This window comes from Tyto alba, unplaced genomic scaffold, assembly GCF_018691265.1.
Source record: "Tyto alba isolate M040663 unplaced genomic scaffold, T.alba_DEE_v4.0 Super-Scaffold_6, whole genome shotgun sequence".
NCBI lineage: Eukaryota > Metazoa > Chordata > Aves > Strigiformes > Tytonidae > Tyto > Tyto alba.
The window spans coordinates 10,097,896-10,110,222 of NW_024881327.1; the positions used below are offsets into that span (position 1 = coordinate 10,097,896).

General features: G+C 40.4%; 1 protein-coding gene across 3 annotated transcripts in view; it reads left to right on the forward strand.

Moving 5' to 3' along the window:
• TNKS (tankyrase) overlaps window positions 1-12,327 on the forward strand; it is a 144,649-nt gene that overhangs the window by 117,146 nt on the left and 15,176 nt on the right. For 2 of the 3 annotated variants that reach the window (XR_006167051.1, XM_042808425.1), the window contains exons 13-20: window positions 1,034-1,113; window positions 2,185-2,330; window positions 3,333-3,498; window positions 6,018-6,237; window positions 6,501-6,610; window positions 9,149-9,337; window positions 10,663-10,936; window positions 11,645-11,727. Coding sequence is in view for 2 of the 3 variants with exons in the window: in XM_042808425.1 (XP_042664359.1) it covers window positions 1,034-1,113; window positions 2,185-2,330; window positions 3,333-3,498; window positions 6,018-6,237; window positions 6,501-6,610; window positions 9,149-9,337; window positions 10,663-10,936; window positions 11,645-11,727 (1,268 nt within the window). In the remaining variant the exon portion in view is untranslated. The remainder of the gene's footprint in view (window positions 1-1,033; window positions 1,114-2,184; window positions 2,331-3,332; window positions 3,499-6,017; window positions 6,238-6,500; window positions 6,611-9,148; window positions 9,338-10,662; window positions 10,937-11,644; window positions 11,728-12,327) is intronic. The other variant, XM_042808426.1, reaches the window with a different exon arrangement.

The following is a 12,327-nucleotide window of genomic DNA, read 5'->3' on the forward strand; positions in this document are numbered from 1 at the left end:
CACTCTGACTTTCTTACAGAAGATTGCAATCCCAAGTTCACCTTGCACTGTTTGCTTTGCACTAGGCAGTCATTTCTGTTTCTGACCAGGCAACATGCTGCCAAAACTTGTATTCCATTAATCCCTGAGCTTGAGAGTAGTTTCTACAATGGGAAGCAGTTTCTATTAAAAATGAAGTGATCAAGATTGTCTTTTCAGCTGCTTTTTGAGCAACACTGAAGAGCTCTAGGGGCAGCTATTCCACTGCTCCTTTCCAGCCACTTCTTCCTCTTCCCTCTTAGCATGCCTGCTTTCTCTTAGCCATATCTCTAATGAGAAATATGGTAAAAAAGAGTTTTGAGGCCAAAGCCTATCATTGTCTTACAGTAATTTTAAAAGATATCTCTCTAAAAGTTTCCTTTTAATCACTGTGTTGTTCTTTGGATTCTATTATTAATAACTCCATGTTTGCAACAAGGGACAGATCTTGTTGCTATGAAGTACAGTATGGAACAGGAGCATCATAAAGCAGGGTGGTCACCACATGGCCAGAGCCATCTTAGAAATCCCATCCCTTTGTCACTGCTTCATAGTGTGAGATGTATCACAAGTGCAGAGTGCAGAGGCTGTAATTCATCTGCTGAATTCAGCACATTTAGCCCTGGCTGTTCACTGGTTCCTCATGCGGTTTGCTGAAGTTGTTGAGAAAAGTGCTTTTGAACTTCAGTAGAACTTTGAATCTGACCCAGTGAGCATGTGAATTTCCTAAATGTGGAAATAGTCATTTTTACCATACATAAGATTAGTAAGGCATTGAAATTCCATTTGGCAGACTAATGTCAGGTCTGGAGGCTAAATCTGTCTGGTTTACACTGAAACTAAGGCTCCTTATTCAGTCATTTAGGTAATGTGAGTTTGAACATCACAACTCCAGCTGCATTTTTACAAATTACAAGACCTTTTCCCCCACCTCCAGTTTGGAAAGTATGCTGAGCACCAGTTAATATAACTTAATGATCCTAAGTAATCCTAAAACATCTTTTTCCATATGTAGAAAGTACACCGGTGCGCACATCTGATGTGGATTATCGGTTGTTAGAAGCATCCAAAGCTGGAGACTTGGAAACTGTGAAGGTAGGTTTGAGCAATTCATGTTAATTTTCCACTGTGTATCGCTGTACAAGGCTTGTGGAAACCTCTGCTACAAGAATTGTGGAAGTAGTGCCCAGTGGATGGTAAATCATAAAGAAAGGGAAGGCAAACCTCTTGATTTTTTTTTTTTTTTTTTTTTTTTTTTTTTTTTTTTTTGTTCCTAGAAAGTAGTGCATTAAGATGTGCTGAAGTGTTTCTCTGTAGTTTTTGGTTGTTCATTCTCCCAGTCCTTCACACAGTGATGTCTTCAATGGACTCAGATGCAATGTTGCAGATGCAGCCATAATTCTTTGAAGTGGACTCTGTGATCCTCAGAATCACAGTTTAGTAGAAACAAGCCTCAGGTGCATGACTCAATCAGAAGGCAAGCAAACAGAAGTGTGAACAGGTAGCAGACTTCCCATTTTAAGCCATCCTTAATCTGAAGGTGAAGGGTCAGGCCATAGAGCCCCGACATCACAGGAAGGTTTGATCTTGTCTTTCATACTTGGTCTGCAAGCAAAATAGCCTGCAGATAGACTGTTCTGCATTCTGCATGGATTCTCACCTTAAACTTCAGTGTGATACAGATAAATATTCACACAGCAGCAGTTCTGTGCACCAGCAGCTCCTTTAACTGCCTAGGTCAATATTTCTAGATTTCTGAAGACAACATAAGCTGTAAATGGTAACACATCTGGAGAAGGTTACATGTCCTTGAACCTGGTGCTTGATCATTTAGAAGCTCACCCCTTCTAATACATTAGGAATGTCTTCATACTGCTTCCATAATTTAAGTCTTGTTTGTTATAGAAGTACTTTCAGCCATAAATACAGAGCAGCTATTTTTTTATCTCTGCCTAAGTGGAAAGAAATTTCCTGATACCTAACTTCTAAAAATTTGTATATAATAATAAATGAATCAAATTTTGTGTTGGGGTGTTTGGGGGTGGTAGTTTGGGAGTTTTATTTTGCGGTTTTCTCTTGTTTGTTTGTTTGTTTGACTGGTTTTTGTTTGGGAGGGTTTTGTTTTAGTTCTGCACTGGATTTCGGTGTGTTTTGTTGTCTTTGCAGCAACTTTGCAGCCCTCAGAATGTGAATTGTAGAGATTTGGAAGGCCGTCATTCAACGCCACTGCACTTCGCTGCAGGATATAACCGCGTATCAGTGGTGGAGTATCTGTTGCACCATGGGGCAGACGTGCATGCCAAAGATAAAGGGTACATTTCATTCCATTATATGGTCTGCTGTTTTCTATTAGTGTGACACTTCTGCTCCCTCTATTAATTTTGCTTTGGATTTCAGTAACCATCATGTTTTTCTCTTGGAAATTTTTCTCTTTTTTTTCTTTCTTGTTCTGCGTTGTTCCGGACATCACTGTAGGGAGATTTGTAGACCATTAAGGCATGCTTAGCTTTCTGGAAAAGCTGTTGTCGAGTACATATCTGTCTCTGTAATACATGATCCTTCTCTTCCCTCTTTTGCCCATTTTGGAGACTTTGTTGTGCCTAAAAGCAGCCTTTAAGTTATTTCAGGTGATCTAAAATTAGTTTTGAATCGCATGGGGTAAAACACCAGGTTATCTCTGGTCATTTTTTTGATTCTGTTAGTTAGCTTTTATTGTTTAGTTATTAAGTTAAATTATATGAACCCTTTACAGATTTTTGTATTATTTGCAAAGCAATCATGTAGAATACCATTGTGTTTGATCTTTCGCTACAATATATTCATTCAGGGTGAGGGATAATTAATTTCCAGTGCTAAAACATTTCCAATAATGAATTACCAGTCTCTCCCTGATATCAATGTTTGAGTATCTTTCTGTGTCTATCAGATGTGCAGTGCTTACTAATAACTGTACTTCAAGCCCATTGTATAGTGTCACAACTTTTCTCAAACTTATACTCAAATATACAAAGTCAGAACATCAGTGATTCTTGTTATTTAGTTTTTGGCTGTTAACAGCATTGAAGTTAGTTGCTTGTGGAAGTAATAACATTGGTGCTTGCTAAGTATTTAAAAGTCTCATGGATGAGAACTTAAGGAGGATAATAACATCTTAATTGATGTTTTAATAGCAAGGAAATAAAGCCATAAGAATTTGAAAGGAGAAAATATACCAGTAATGTCTGGTGGAAGTGGGAGTTTTATCTTCTGGAACTTTGTATGATTGTATATTGGATTTTATTTTCTGTAGCTGTTAATATTTTCTCTTTGATTAGTGGCTTAGTACCCCTGCACAATGCCTGTTCTTATGGACACTATGAAGTAGCTGAACTCCTAGTGAGGCACGGTGCTTCTGTCAACGTGGCAGACCTGTGGAAATTCACTCCTCTCCATGAAGCAGCAGCAAAAGGAAAATATGAAATCTGCAAGCTGCTTTTAAAAGTATGTGATCTGATGTTCTCAGATGTGTCTTTAAATGCATATATATTTATTTTTGCTGAAGATTAATTAATTAATGCAAAGTTAATTGCATTGAGTGAGTTCTTTATGGTGTCTCTGAATCTATTTTTGTCTTAAAATTGTCAGATGTTTTTTTGTGTAACGTTAGTTCATTTACAAAGAATCATCAGTACAGTTACTTTTTCCAGTATGTGTATTAATACTATTAGCCAAATAGGACAAGACTCTCAACTGGAAAAAGCAGCTGAATTTGTGTAAAAATACAAGAACCTCCCCCCCCCCCCTTAATCCTGTTCATCCCTTTCTGGAACAGTTACTGCAGTTAAGTAAAATTTTGAAAATACTTATGCAAGAGTGTGTTACAAAACAATAACTGAAGGTGGGTCCTAAATGGTGTCTGGCATGTGAGGAATTTAAAACTGTTATGTTAATGTATAATTTATCAAGCTCCTGGAGGAAATGCATATTAATATATTGAGGAATAAATATTCATTATAACTAGTGGAAGAACCTGTAAAAAGCATGAGGTAATGCCAACATGTTTCCAGTGAGAAACATGAGTTTGAGAGACCTCTTGACATAAGGTCGTATCCTGCTGTGGGAGGGTAAAAGAGGGTGCTGGAGTAGAATTTCTTGACAATCCTATTTGCTGTTTTAGCCTTGTCTACTTGCCTACTTGTTCCTCTGAAGTACAGCATTTAAAATAGGAGTAAGTCAGAATATGGGTAGTCTTTAGACAATGAGGCTCTTCCCCATGCCATTTTCTTTTCATTTGCTGCTGCAAAGCCTCACTATTTCCTTCCTATCTCATTAATTATTTCACTTGATTACCAAAAAAGGCATTAAGAGGGGGTAGCACATCATTTTGAAACATGTGCTGTAGAAAACAAGATACTCAGAGATGTCTGTGGAGTAGGCACAATGATGACCCTGATAGTAACACCCAAATACAGATGTTAGCACAGCATTACTTCATAGACAGCAGAGGTTTCTGGAGTCTTCTGATCATTCTACTGGGAAAGTAGTAAATTTTTGTGTTCAAAGGATCCCAAATAGTTGTGCAACAGTAAATAGAGAAGTGCTGAAATCTTTCTTTTTGAAATCAGTCTTGCACAAGACCTTAATATGCCCTTAAGGTGACACAGTTTTGTAAAGGCTCTGGGTGTCCATGGATATGTGCTCATGGTGCAGCTGGCTTGAGGCTTCTTTAAAATTGCCACCTTAATTTGTTTCTATGCCTTTGAAGGGATCTGAGAAGACACTGCCTCTTCTTTTAGATATTTATTGTGAAGAGTATTTGAACAGTTCCAGTCTTGATGAGTTTTAAATTAAGGGATCTAAGGTCATATCTTGGAGAAGTCATTGCAGTTTAAAGGGCTTTGTGCAAAGAATGCTCTCTTCCGAAAAGCACTACAGCTGTGGAGCTGGTTCTGTGTAACCATTACTGTGTCCCTTGCTGTTTACCCTTTACACCCTGAGCATGGCTGCACTGCTTCTAAATACAAGGCAGCTAATTCCTCCTGCTCTCCCCATCCCCAGCTCATTCCCTGCAGCTTACCCTAACACAGCTCTGCCAGCACCCCCAGTGAGAAGTGGCAGGGTAGACTCACTGAGCTTGGACCACTGTGTGTGATTATTCCAAAGGGACCAGCCAGAGAACTATAGTGCCAGCAGCTGCCTCTGCCTTATCTGTCTTTGTTTTTTCCCACTGCTGCTGAGAGTGAACAGGGAAGGAGCTGTCCTCCCACAAAATTGTACGCGAACGTGACTCACACCATATGCTGCATGTAGATGTATGTTCTCCTCGTCCCGTGCTCCAGTACTGCGTCCTTATCACTGGCTGATATGCATGTTTTACCAGCACAGATACACTCCAGCAGTCATCCAAATCCACCTTCTCCACTTTCCCACCAAAATGAATTTTCTTCACTGCTTTTCCGGACCTGTAAGCTGCTTAAGATGGGGCTGTTATCTATTGAAAGCATAGAAATTAGTATTTTTCTAGTTCCTTTCTGAAACAAGTGCCTTTCAATAGCAGGGTGGCATTTAGTGAAACCTGGGGCCTGGTTTCTCTAGCTTAGAAAGGTGTGCTGAGAAAACACCTCTTCCAGCCAATTTTCAGGAGAAGAGAAGGGAAGGGTTGGCTGGCAAGGTATTTGCAGTTGGCTTTTCTTTAGCACCTGCTGTGACCGTAGGATATAGCTATATGCAGGATGTGCTCCTGAACCTACTTCAGTTGCAAGTAGAGCAGTGGCAGCTCTCACAGAGGGCTGCTGTTCTTGCCTGAGGAGTTGAGATTTGCACAACTGAGTGGCAGACCAGTGCTTAGGCCTCAGCCTCCTGGATTTATTCTCATGTGCCTCCTAATCTGTACAGTTGTTACTTCATGATGACAGATCAGCAAAATCCCTCACCTCCTGTCTTGCCACAAACAGTGATACACTGCTTTGCACTGCTCTGCTCATGGTTGTGACAGTAGCATTCCACTTTGCTCTTTGCAGCACGGAGCTGATCCAACAAAAAAGAATCGAGATGGGAACACTCCTCTAGATTTGGTGAAAGAAGGAGACACAGATATCCAGGATTTACTGCGAGGAGATGCTGCCTTGCTAGATGCTGCCAAGAAGGGGTGCCTGGCACGAGTGCAGAAGCTGTGTACTCAAGAAAACATCAATTGCAGAGACACGCAAGGAAGAAATTCAACACCGCTACATCTTGCAGGTGGGTGACACGCCAGATTTTGGAGGTATATATTTATGATAGGGTTACAGAAGTTAATCATCAAAACAAGGATCAGTGTAGTAAGAGTTTCACAGAGGATTATCCTTTACAGAGAGTTGTTAACTATGGCAGCTGTATTCGGGAGGTAATACAGTTACTAGGAAAGAGGAACTCAAAAAATTGCTGTAGCATTTCTGTCTAATAATTTTTCTTTGGTTTAGCTCTCCTAATACCCAATTTCTTTTCCTGTGCCTTTTCTACAGCTGGTTACAACAATTTGGAAGTAGCTGAATACCTTCTTGAGCATGGTGCTGATGTTAATGCCCAGGACAAAGGAGGATTAATCCCCCTACACAATGCAGCATCCTATGGGGTAGGTGCAGGCATTCTTGCCATGAGTAGACCAGCAAGGAACTCCTTAAAGTCATATCCATAGCCAGTTATTTTGCAGCTGTCTTGCTGTGAACATAGTTCAGGTTTAATGGCATTAAATATTTGTTGGACTAAGTTGCTGGTGTGAGTCCTGTTTGCAATCCTACAGTCCTAAACAAGACACAGATTCAGGTGTGCTGTAGCAGTTAAAGGCTGGGGTTTGGAAAGATCACTAGAATATAGCTTTTATGCAGGCAAGCAGATGCATGGCATTGAACAGTGTTAAATTTGGGGTGACTGTTGAAACACAAAAGACCTCAAGCTGTTGCTGAAAGACTTTGATGGAAGGAAGAGAACAATACCAGGGGATCATGTATACGTGCTGACAGGGAAGTGGGGGTCTGCTACAGCTGGTCTCTGGTGGGGAGCTGTTGCTAAAGCTGAAGTGTTGAAGTGCTACTGAGTTTGCAGTATGGGTGTCCTCCTGGGCAAGCTGTCTACTGCAGTGGGGGTGCAGTGGCTGATTCAACCATTTTGGATGAGGCAGGTCCTCCTTCTTCCATATAGGAGGAAGCATCTCTGTGCATACCAGTTGCACAGATGCCTGATAGATTTCTAATAAACAGCTGTTAATTGTGGATGAGGTGGGAAAGAAATCTCCTGCAAATAACTGTACAGAGACTGCTTGAGAAGCTCCCAGCAGGTTGCTTATGGTCGGACAGTACATGAAGCTCAAATAGTGTTTTTGATGGCATCATGATATGCTTTGTCTGTTACTACCTGGCCCTGGCACAAGAGCAGCAAAGTCTGGGAGAGGTGATTGTAATAGAACCACAATCGCTTTCATCTGAGAGCCAAATAAAATAAAAAATACAATGTTCATCTTGTTTTTAAAGAGAGCATATCAGTGAAACTCAGCCTGCATCTTTTGCATTGATTGTCTATGTCAGTCTGGGTCCCAGTGTCCTAAAGAGCAAAAAGCTCCAAATCCTGCTGAAAGTTTAGAAATGCAACACAGAATTCTTCTGTGATACTGGGTCCTAATACCAAGCAATATTGTTCATCAGCATCTTCCATAAGCATTAAATTCATTGCTTAGATCTAGAGATATATTCTGTTGCAAAGATTGCGTTCTTTCTTTTCAAACACGGGAAACCAAAGCACACATTTTTACATGAAGGCAAAACATTCCCTGCTGACACAGGGAAATGTTAGAGATTGGTTCAAGCTGATTATCACTTCTAAAAATCATAATGCCAATCTAATCTGGTTGCCTTACTTTCTCTAGAAGAAGTTAACGAGGCAGTGTTTGGTGCTTTTCCATCAGTTTATTTAGTTAAGAGTTGCTGTATACCTTCCCTGTAGTGGCCCACACTTCTCTCGGAGCTGTCATCAGCCTGTTCAGATCTCTATGGTCGGAGCTAGAGAGGAGATGAGTACTGGTTTCATAAGTTCATAGCTGGCAGCTTTCACAGGCTCAACCTTTTCCTCACAAAGTGTCTTCAGTTCTCCCACCCAGCACTTCGTGCAGCGTGTCCCTCAGTAGGGTTTCATCTGTCAGAAAAGTCACGGGAGCAGCAATTGCTTTAAAAGTTTGGCAGAGGGGAAAAATAAGGTTGGCAGTCTTTTCAAACCACGTTTTTTTCAGAGAGCAAGCCCTTTTATGAGAGCTGCTGAGAGTCACTTAATTGCCATTGGGAGGAAGAATGAAATCCATTGGCAAGTCTTTCAGCTTCTGCTTACAATTTCAATGTTTCACACTCTTACCTGCTCTTTTATTTCTTAGCTGTATTGAACAAGTAATTTTACTGGTCAGAGGCAGCCCAAAATTTTTATTTGCCAGTTTTCTGTTCTCTTATTTTAACTTGGGAAATTTCAAGGATGGGATATTGATAGAAGCATGGGGTTATAAGATCATTACTTTTATAGCCCGTGTAAAACAGTTGTTCCTTATGACACTCATAATGCATTTTACTAGTTACAGTTGTCTCATAAAATATGATGGGAGAAAGGATAAATTTGTGCTACCATGGATATGTTCAAAGTCTTGCAAGAAATTGCAAAAAAGAAATATAGTACAACAAAGACTTCTCCATACAGACGTTCAAGTGGTGGCTCAGCAGTACAACACATTGATCTTTAGAGCTTCTAGTATCTTATCACAATGTTGCAGCCCTGTAAATTTGTGTTGCCAGTTCAAATTTGTCTGCAAATATTTTGGCAGTTAACTATATTGGTTTTATGCTGGATCAAGTATTATGTCTGCTCCTACAGCTGACACAAACTTCATGCTACGTACTTGGGGTGATTTGGCAGAAATATAATTCTGTGCCTGATCCCAGTTACACATGTGCTGGTGGATGATCTAGTAGTGCACAGATAGAGCTGGAGAGGTGTGCTGCTACGTAGACCCAGGAGGCAGAGAAGGGAGTTAAAGGAAAGAGAAGTTGCAGGGTTCTCTAAGCACCGTTACCTCCAGCATGAAAAAGGAAATACATGTTTTACCAGGGTCATGTTAAGATGTTCTTGTGTTTTCCAGCATGTGGATATAGCAGCGCTGTTGATCAAATACAATACATGCGTAAATGCAACAGATAAATGGGCATTTACACCGTTGCATGAAGCTGCACAAAAAGGAAGGACACAGCTCTGTGCTCTGCTGTTAGCTCATGGAGCAGATCCAACCATGAAGAATCAAGAGGGTCAGACACCACTAGACCTGGCAACAGTAAGTTCATGTTAGCGTGTCAGTCACAGACTGCTCTGGAGGATTTGCTCTGCATATTAAATGACTTCATGGCATCAGCAGTCCTCCCCTTTCTTTGTACTGAGGTAGAGGGAAATGAGTATCTCCAAGGTACTTATATGTGACTTTTATCTGAAGGTCCAGACTTTTTCCTTTGGCTGAGATCTTAACGTGGCTTGTGATTCCAGGTTTGCTTCTGCTTAAGGATTCATTCCTGAGATCAGTCTTCTCATTGCCAGAAATAACGTATCTGAAATGTCCCCAGTGGTGGCCAGTCTGTGTACTGTTAGTGATTGTTTCTTTGAACCTAGGAGGAAAATCAGACAGGCCTTTACAGGAATGGGATCATTTAGAGGATGATTATGCTCAGTGCCTGTGTATTACCTCAATTCTTTTTTGTCTAACTCCAAAACAACATTCTAATATTTGCTGGTGGCTATCAAACTTTTTCTAAAACTGGCATCTGGAAACTTTCGTTACTGGTGGCAGTGGCAGCTGGTTAAAAAGCCTAGTAATGTTACATGAACGTCTGTGTCCTGGGTTAACCAGTCTTAATGGAATAAATAATAAAACTAAGTTGGATGCTGTGTCTGGTTATAGTGTGAGTATCTTTTAAGGCTGTTGATATATGGAAAGTTCAAGAAATATCCTTCAGAATAACCTGAGGTCTAGAAAACTTGCCTCGTGATGAGGGATATGAATACTATTTGATTTCTCTGGAGGAAAATAAGGTTGCCTTAATTGTGTTCTACAAGAACATACAAGGAGGAAATTTTTGAAGAAGGGGGTCCTGATTAATTTAGTCAACAAAGGCTAAGTTCAATCGTTAGTGAAGTTCGTAGTTCTTCTGTAGCTCCTGTCTTTTTTTCAGTTATAACACTGTAGAGTGTGATTATAGCAAAAGCAGTGGTAGAGTCTTTCCATTGAAATCTTGATCCAGTGCAAAATGCTTCACTAGAAGTTGAGCCTGACAGAGAAGTCATGAGATGACATTGCCTGGCCTAGGTTGTGATTTCAGATAAAGCTTCTGCATTGCTTTTCCTGGCTTTAACATCCATAAAGTCATTCTGCCAAAAAGGAAGTTAGATGTACCTTATTACATACCTTTAGAAATGGGGAGAACCCAATTCACCTGTGCAGTGAATCGGCATGTTCTTGCAAACCTGAATTCCTGTGTTAGAAAACTGCCAACTTTTGTTTTTAATGAGGTAACCGAGCAATCAATTAAATTAAAAGAAAAATTATTTCCATGGATTGGTGACTTGCCGTGATAGAACCTCATGTTGAATGTTCTTTTTCTTTTGCAGGCTGATGATATCCGAGCTTTGCTGATAGATGCGATGCCCCCAGAAGCTCTGCCTACGTGCTTTAAGCCTCAAGCTACTGTTGTTAGTGCCTCCCTGATCTCACCAGCCTCTACACCGTCCTGCCTCTCCGCTGCCAGTAGCATAGATAACCTCACTGGGCCGCTGGCAGAGCTAGCTGTAGGAGGGGCATCAAATGCTGGTGATGGAGCAGCAGGAACTGAAAGGAAGGAAGGAGAAGGTGCATTTGCTGCTGGACAAGTTTACGTTGCCAGAAGTACAGTAGCTTAGTATCACAGTAGGCCTTGCTTTACCTGAAAAACATTTCTGACTAGCCAGAAAATATTGTACAGCTTGAATTGTTACCTGCATTTCAAAGTGTTTGATGCTTGCTCTGTTTTGATGTGCTCTGCCAGGAGCATTGCTGGCTCTTCATCTACGTTTGCTATCAGTGATTAGGTCTGACTACAAAGGCAGATCTGATTAGGTGCCCACATGTCCATGGTTGATTTTATACAGAAAATCCAATGAGAATTATTTTGATGAAGGAATTATGATTGTGATTGCTGGGGGATTTTGCTAAGGCTTTTTAAACCCTTTGATTAGTATCTGGAGTGCATGCTTTAGATCAGCATCTAGGTGATTACTTCGCAAAAATACAGAAACCCTTCCTTTCCTTTTCTTTGTAATATGAGCCTGTATTTGCCACAGATCGTTTGTGCTTTTTAGTAGTAGATTCTGAGGAGGGAACAGTTATGAGCCTTTGCACTCAGCTTTTACACAGTGGGAGTGGATTGTTTATTATAGACATACACAAAATGATTGTAAAAAGAATCAGAGTTAGGAATTTTGAGAGAATCAGTGACATTGCTTGATTATGTTTTTTTAAATGTTTTTTGTGTGTGTGTTGTGGTTTTGTTTGTTTGTATGTTTGTTTTTTTCATTCAGGTGCTTAGCATATAATGACTTGTTTCTTCTCTTACAGTTTCTGGTCTCGACATGAACATTACCCAGTTTCTAAAAAGCCTGGGTCTTGAACACCTTCGGGACATCTTTGAGACTGAACAGGTAAGTGGCAAGCCTCATCTCTGTTTGTGTGTTGGATAGATTAATCTAATAAATTTGAGTGATATTTTCATTCCTTAACTGAAAAAGGGAAATGAAAAAACTAACTTCACATCTACGAAAAACAAGTATGTCCAAGAAGACTAAAGGAGTTGCCAGATGCTGTATGGTGAAGTTGAGAAACCTATGAAAATCTCTTTTGTTGTTTGATTCAGGTATCAGGTGTCTTTCACTTTTTTATACATCCATGATGACTGCCAACTTGGCTTGTATTCTGAGAGTTACACTGGACCTTGTGAACTTCGAACATGGTGGCTAAAACAAAATTAGGTTGCAATGTCACCTGCACTTGTCCTTCAGCAGTCTTGGTGTCTAAACAAGCCTTTTGCCACCTGTAGTGCTGCAGGTAACACTTTGGTTACGTCTAGGAAGCCCTCCAGTTTGACTATAAGCTGAAATAAAAATCTACTTTACCAGGGCATAGTCACACGAGAGGATGGAGAAACCACATTTCCTGATAAGTTAGGACTACAGCATTAACTGGGTTTTGCAGGGCTAACAAGTTTCAAATGTAATTGAGAGATGGTGAAAAAAGTCCTGTGG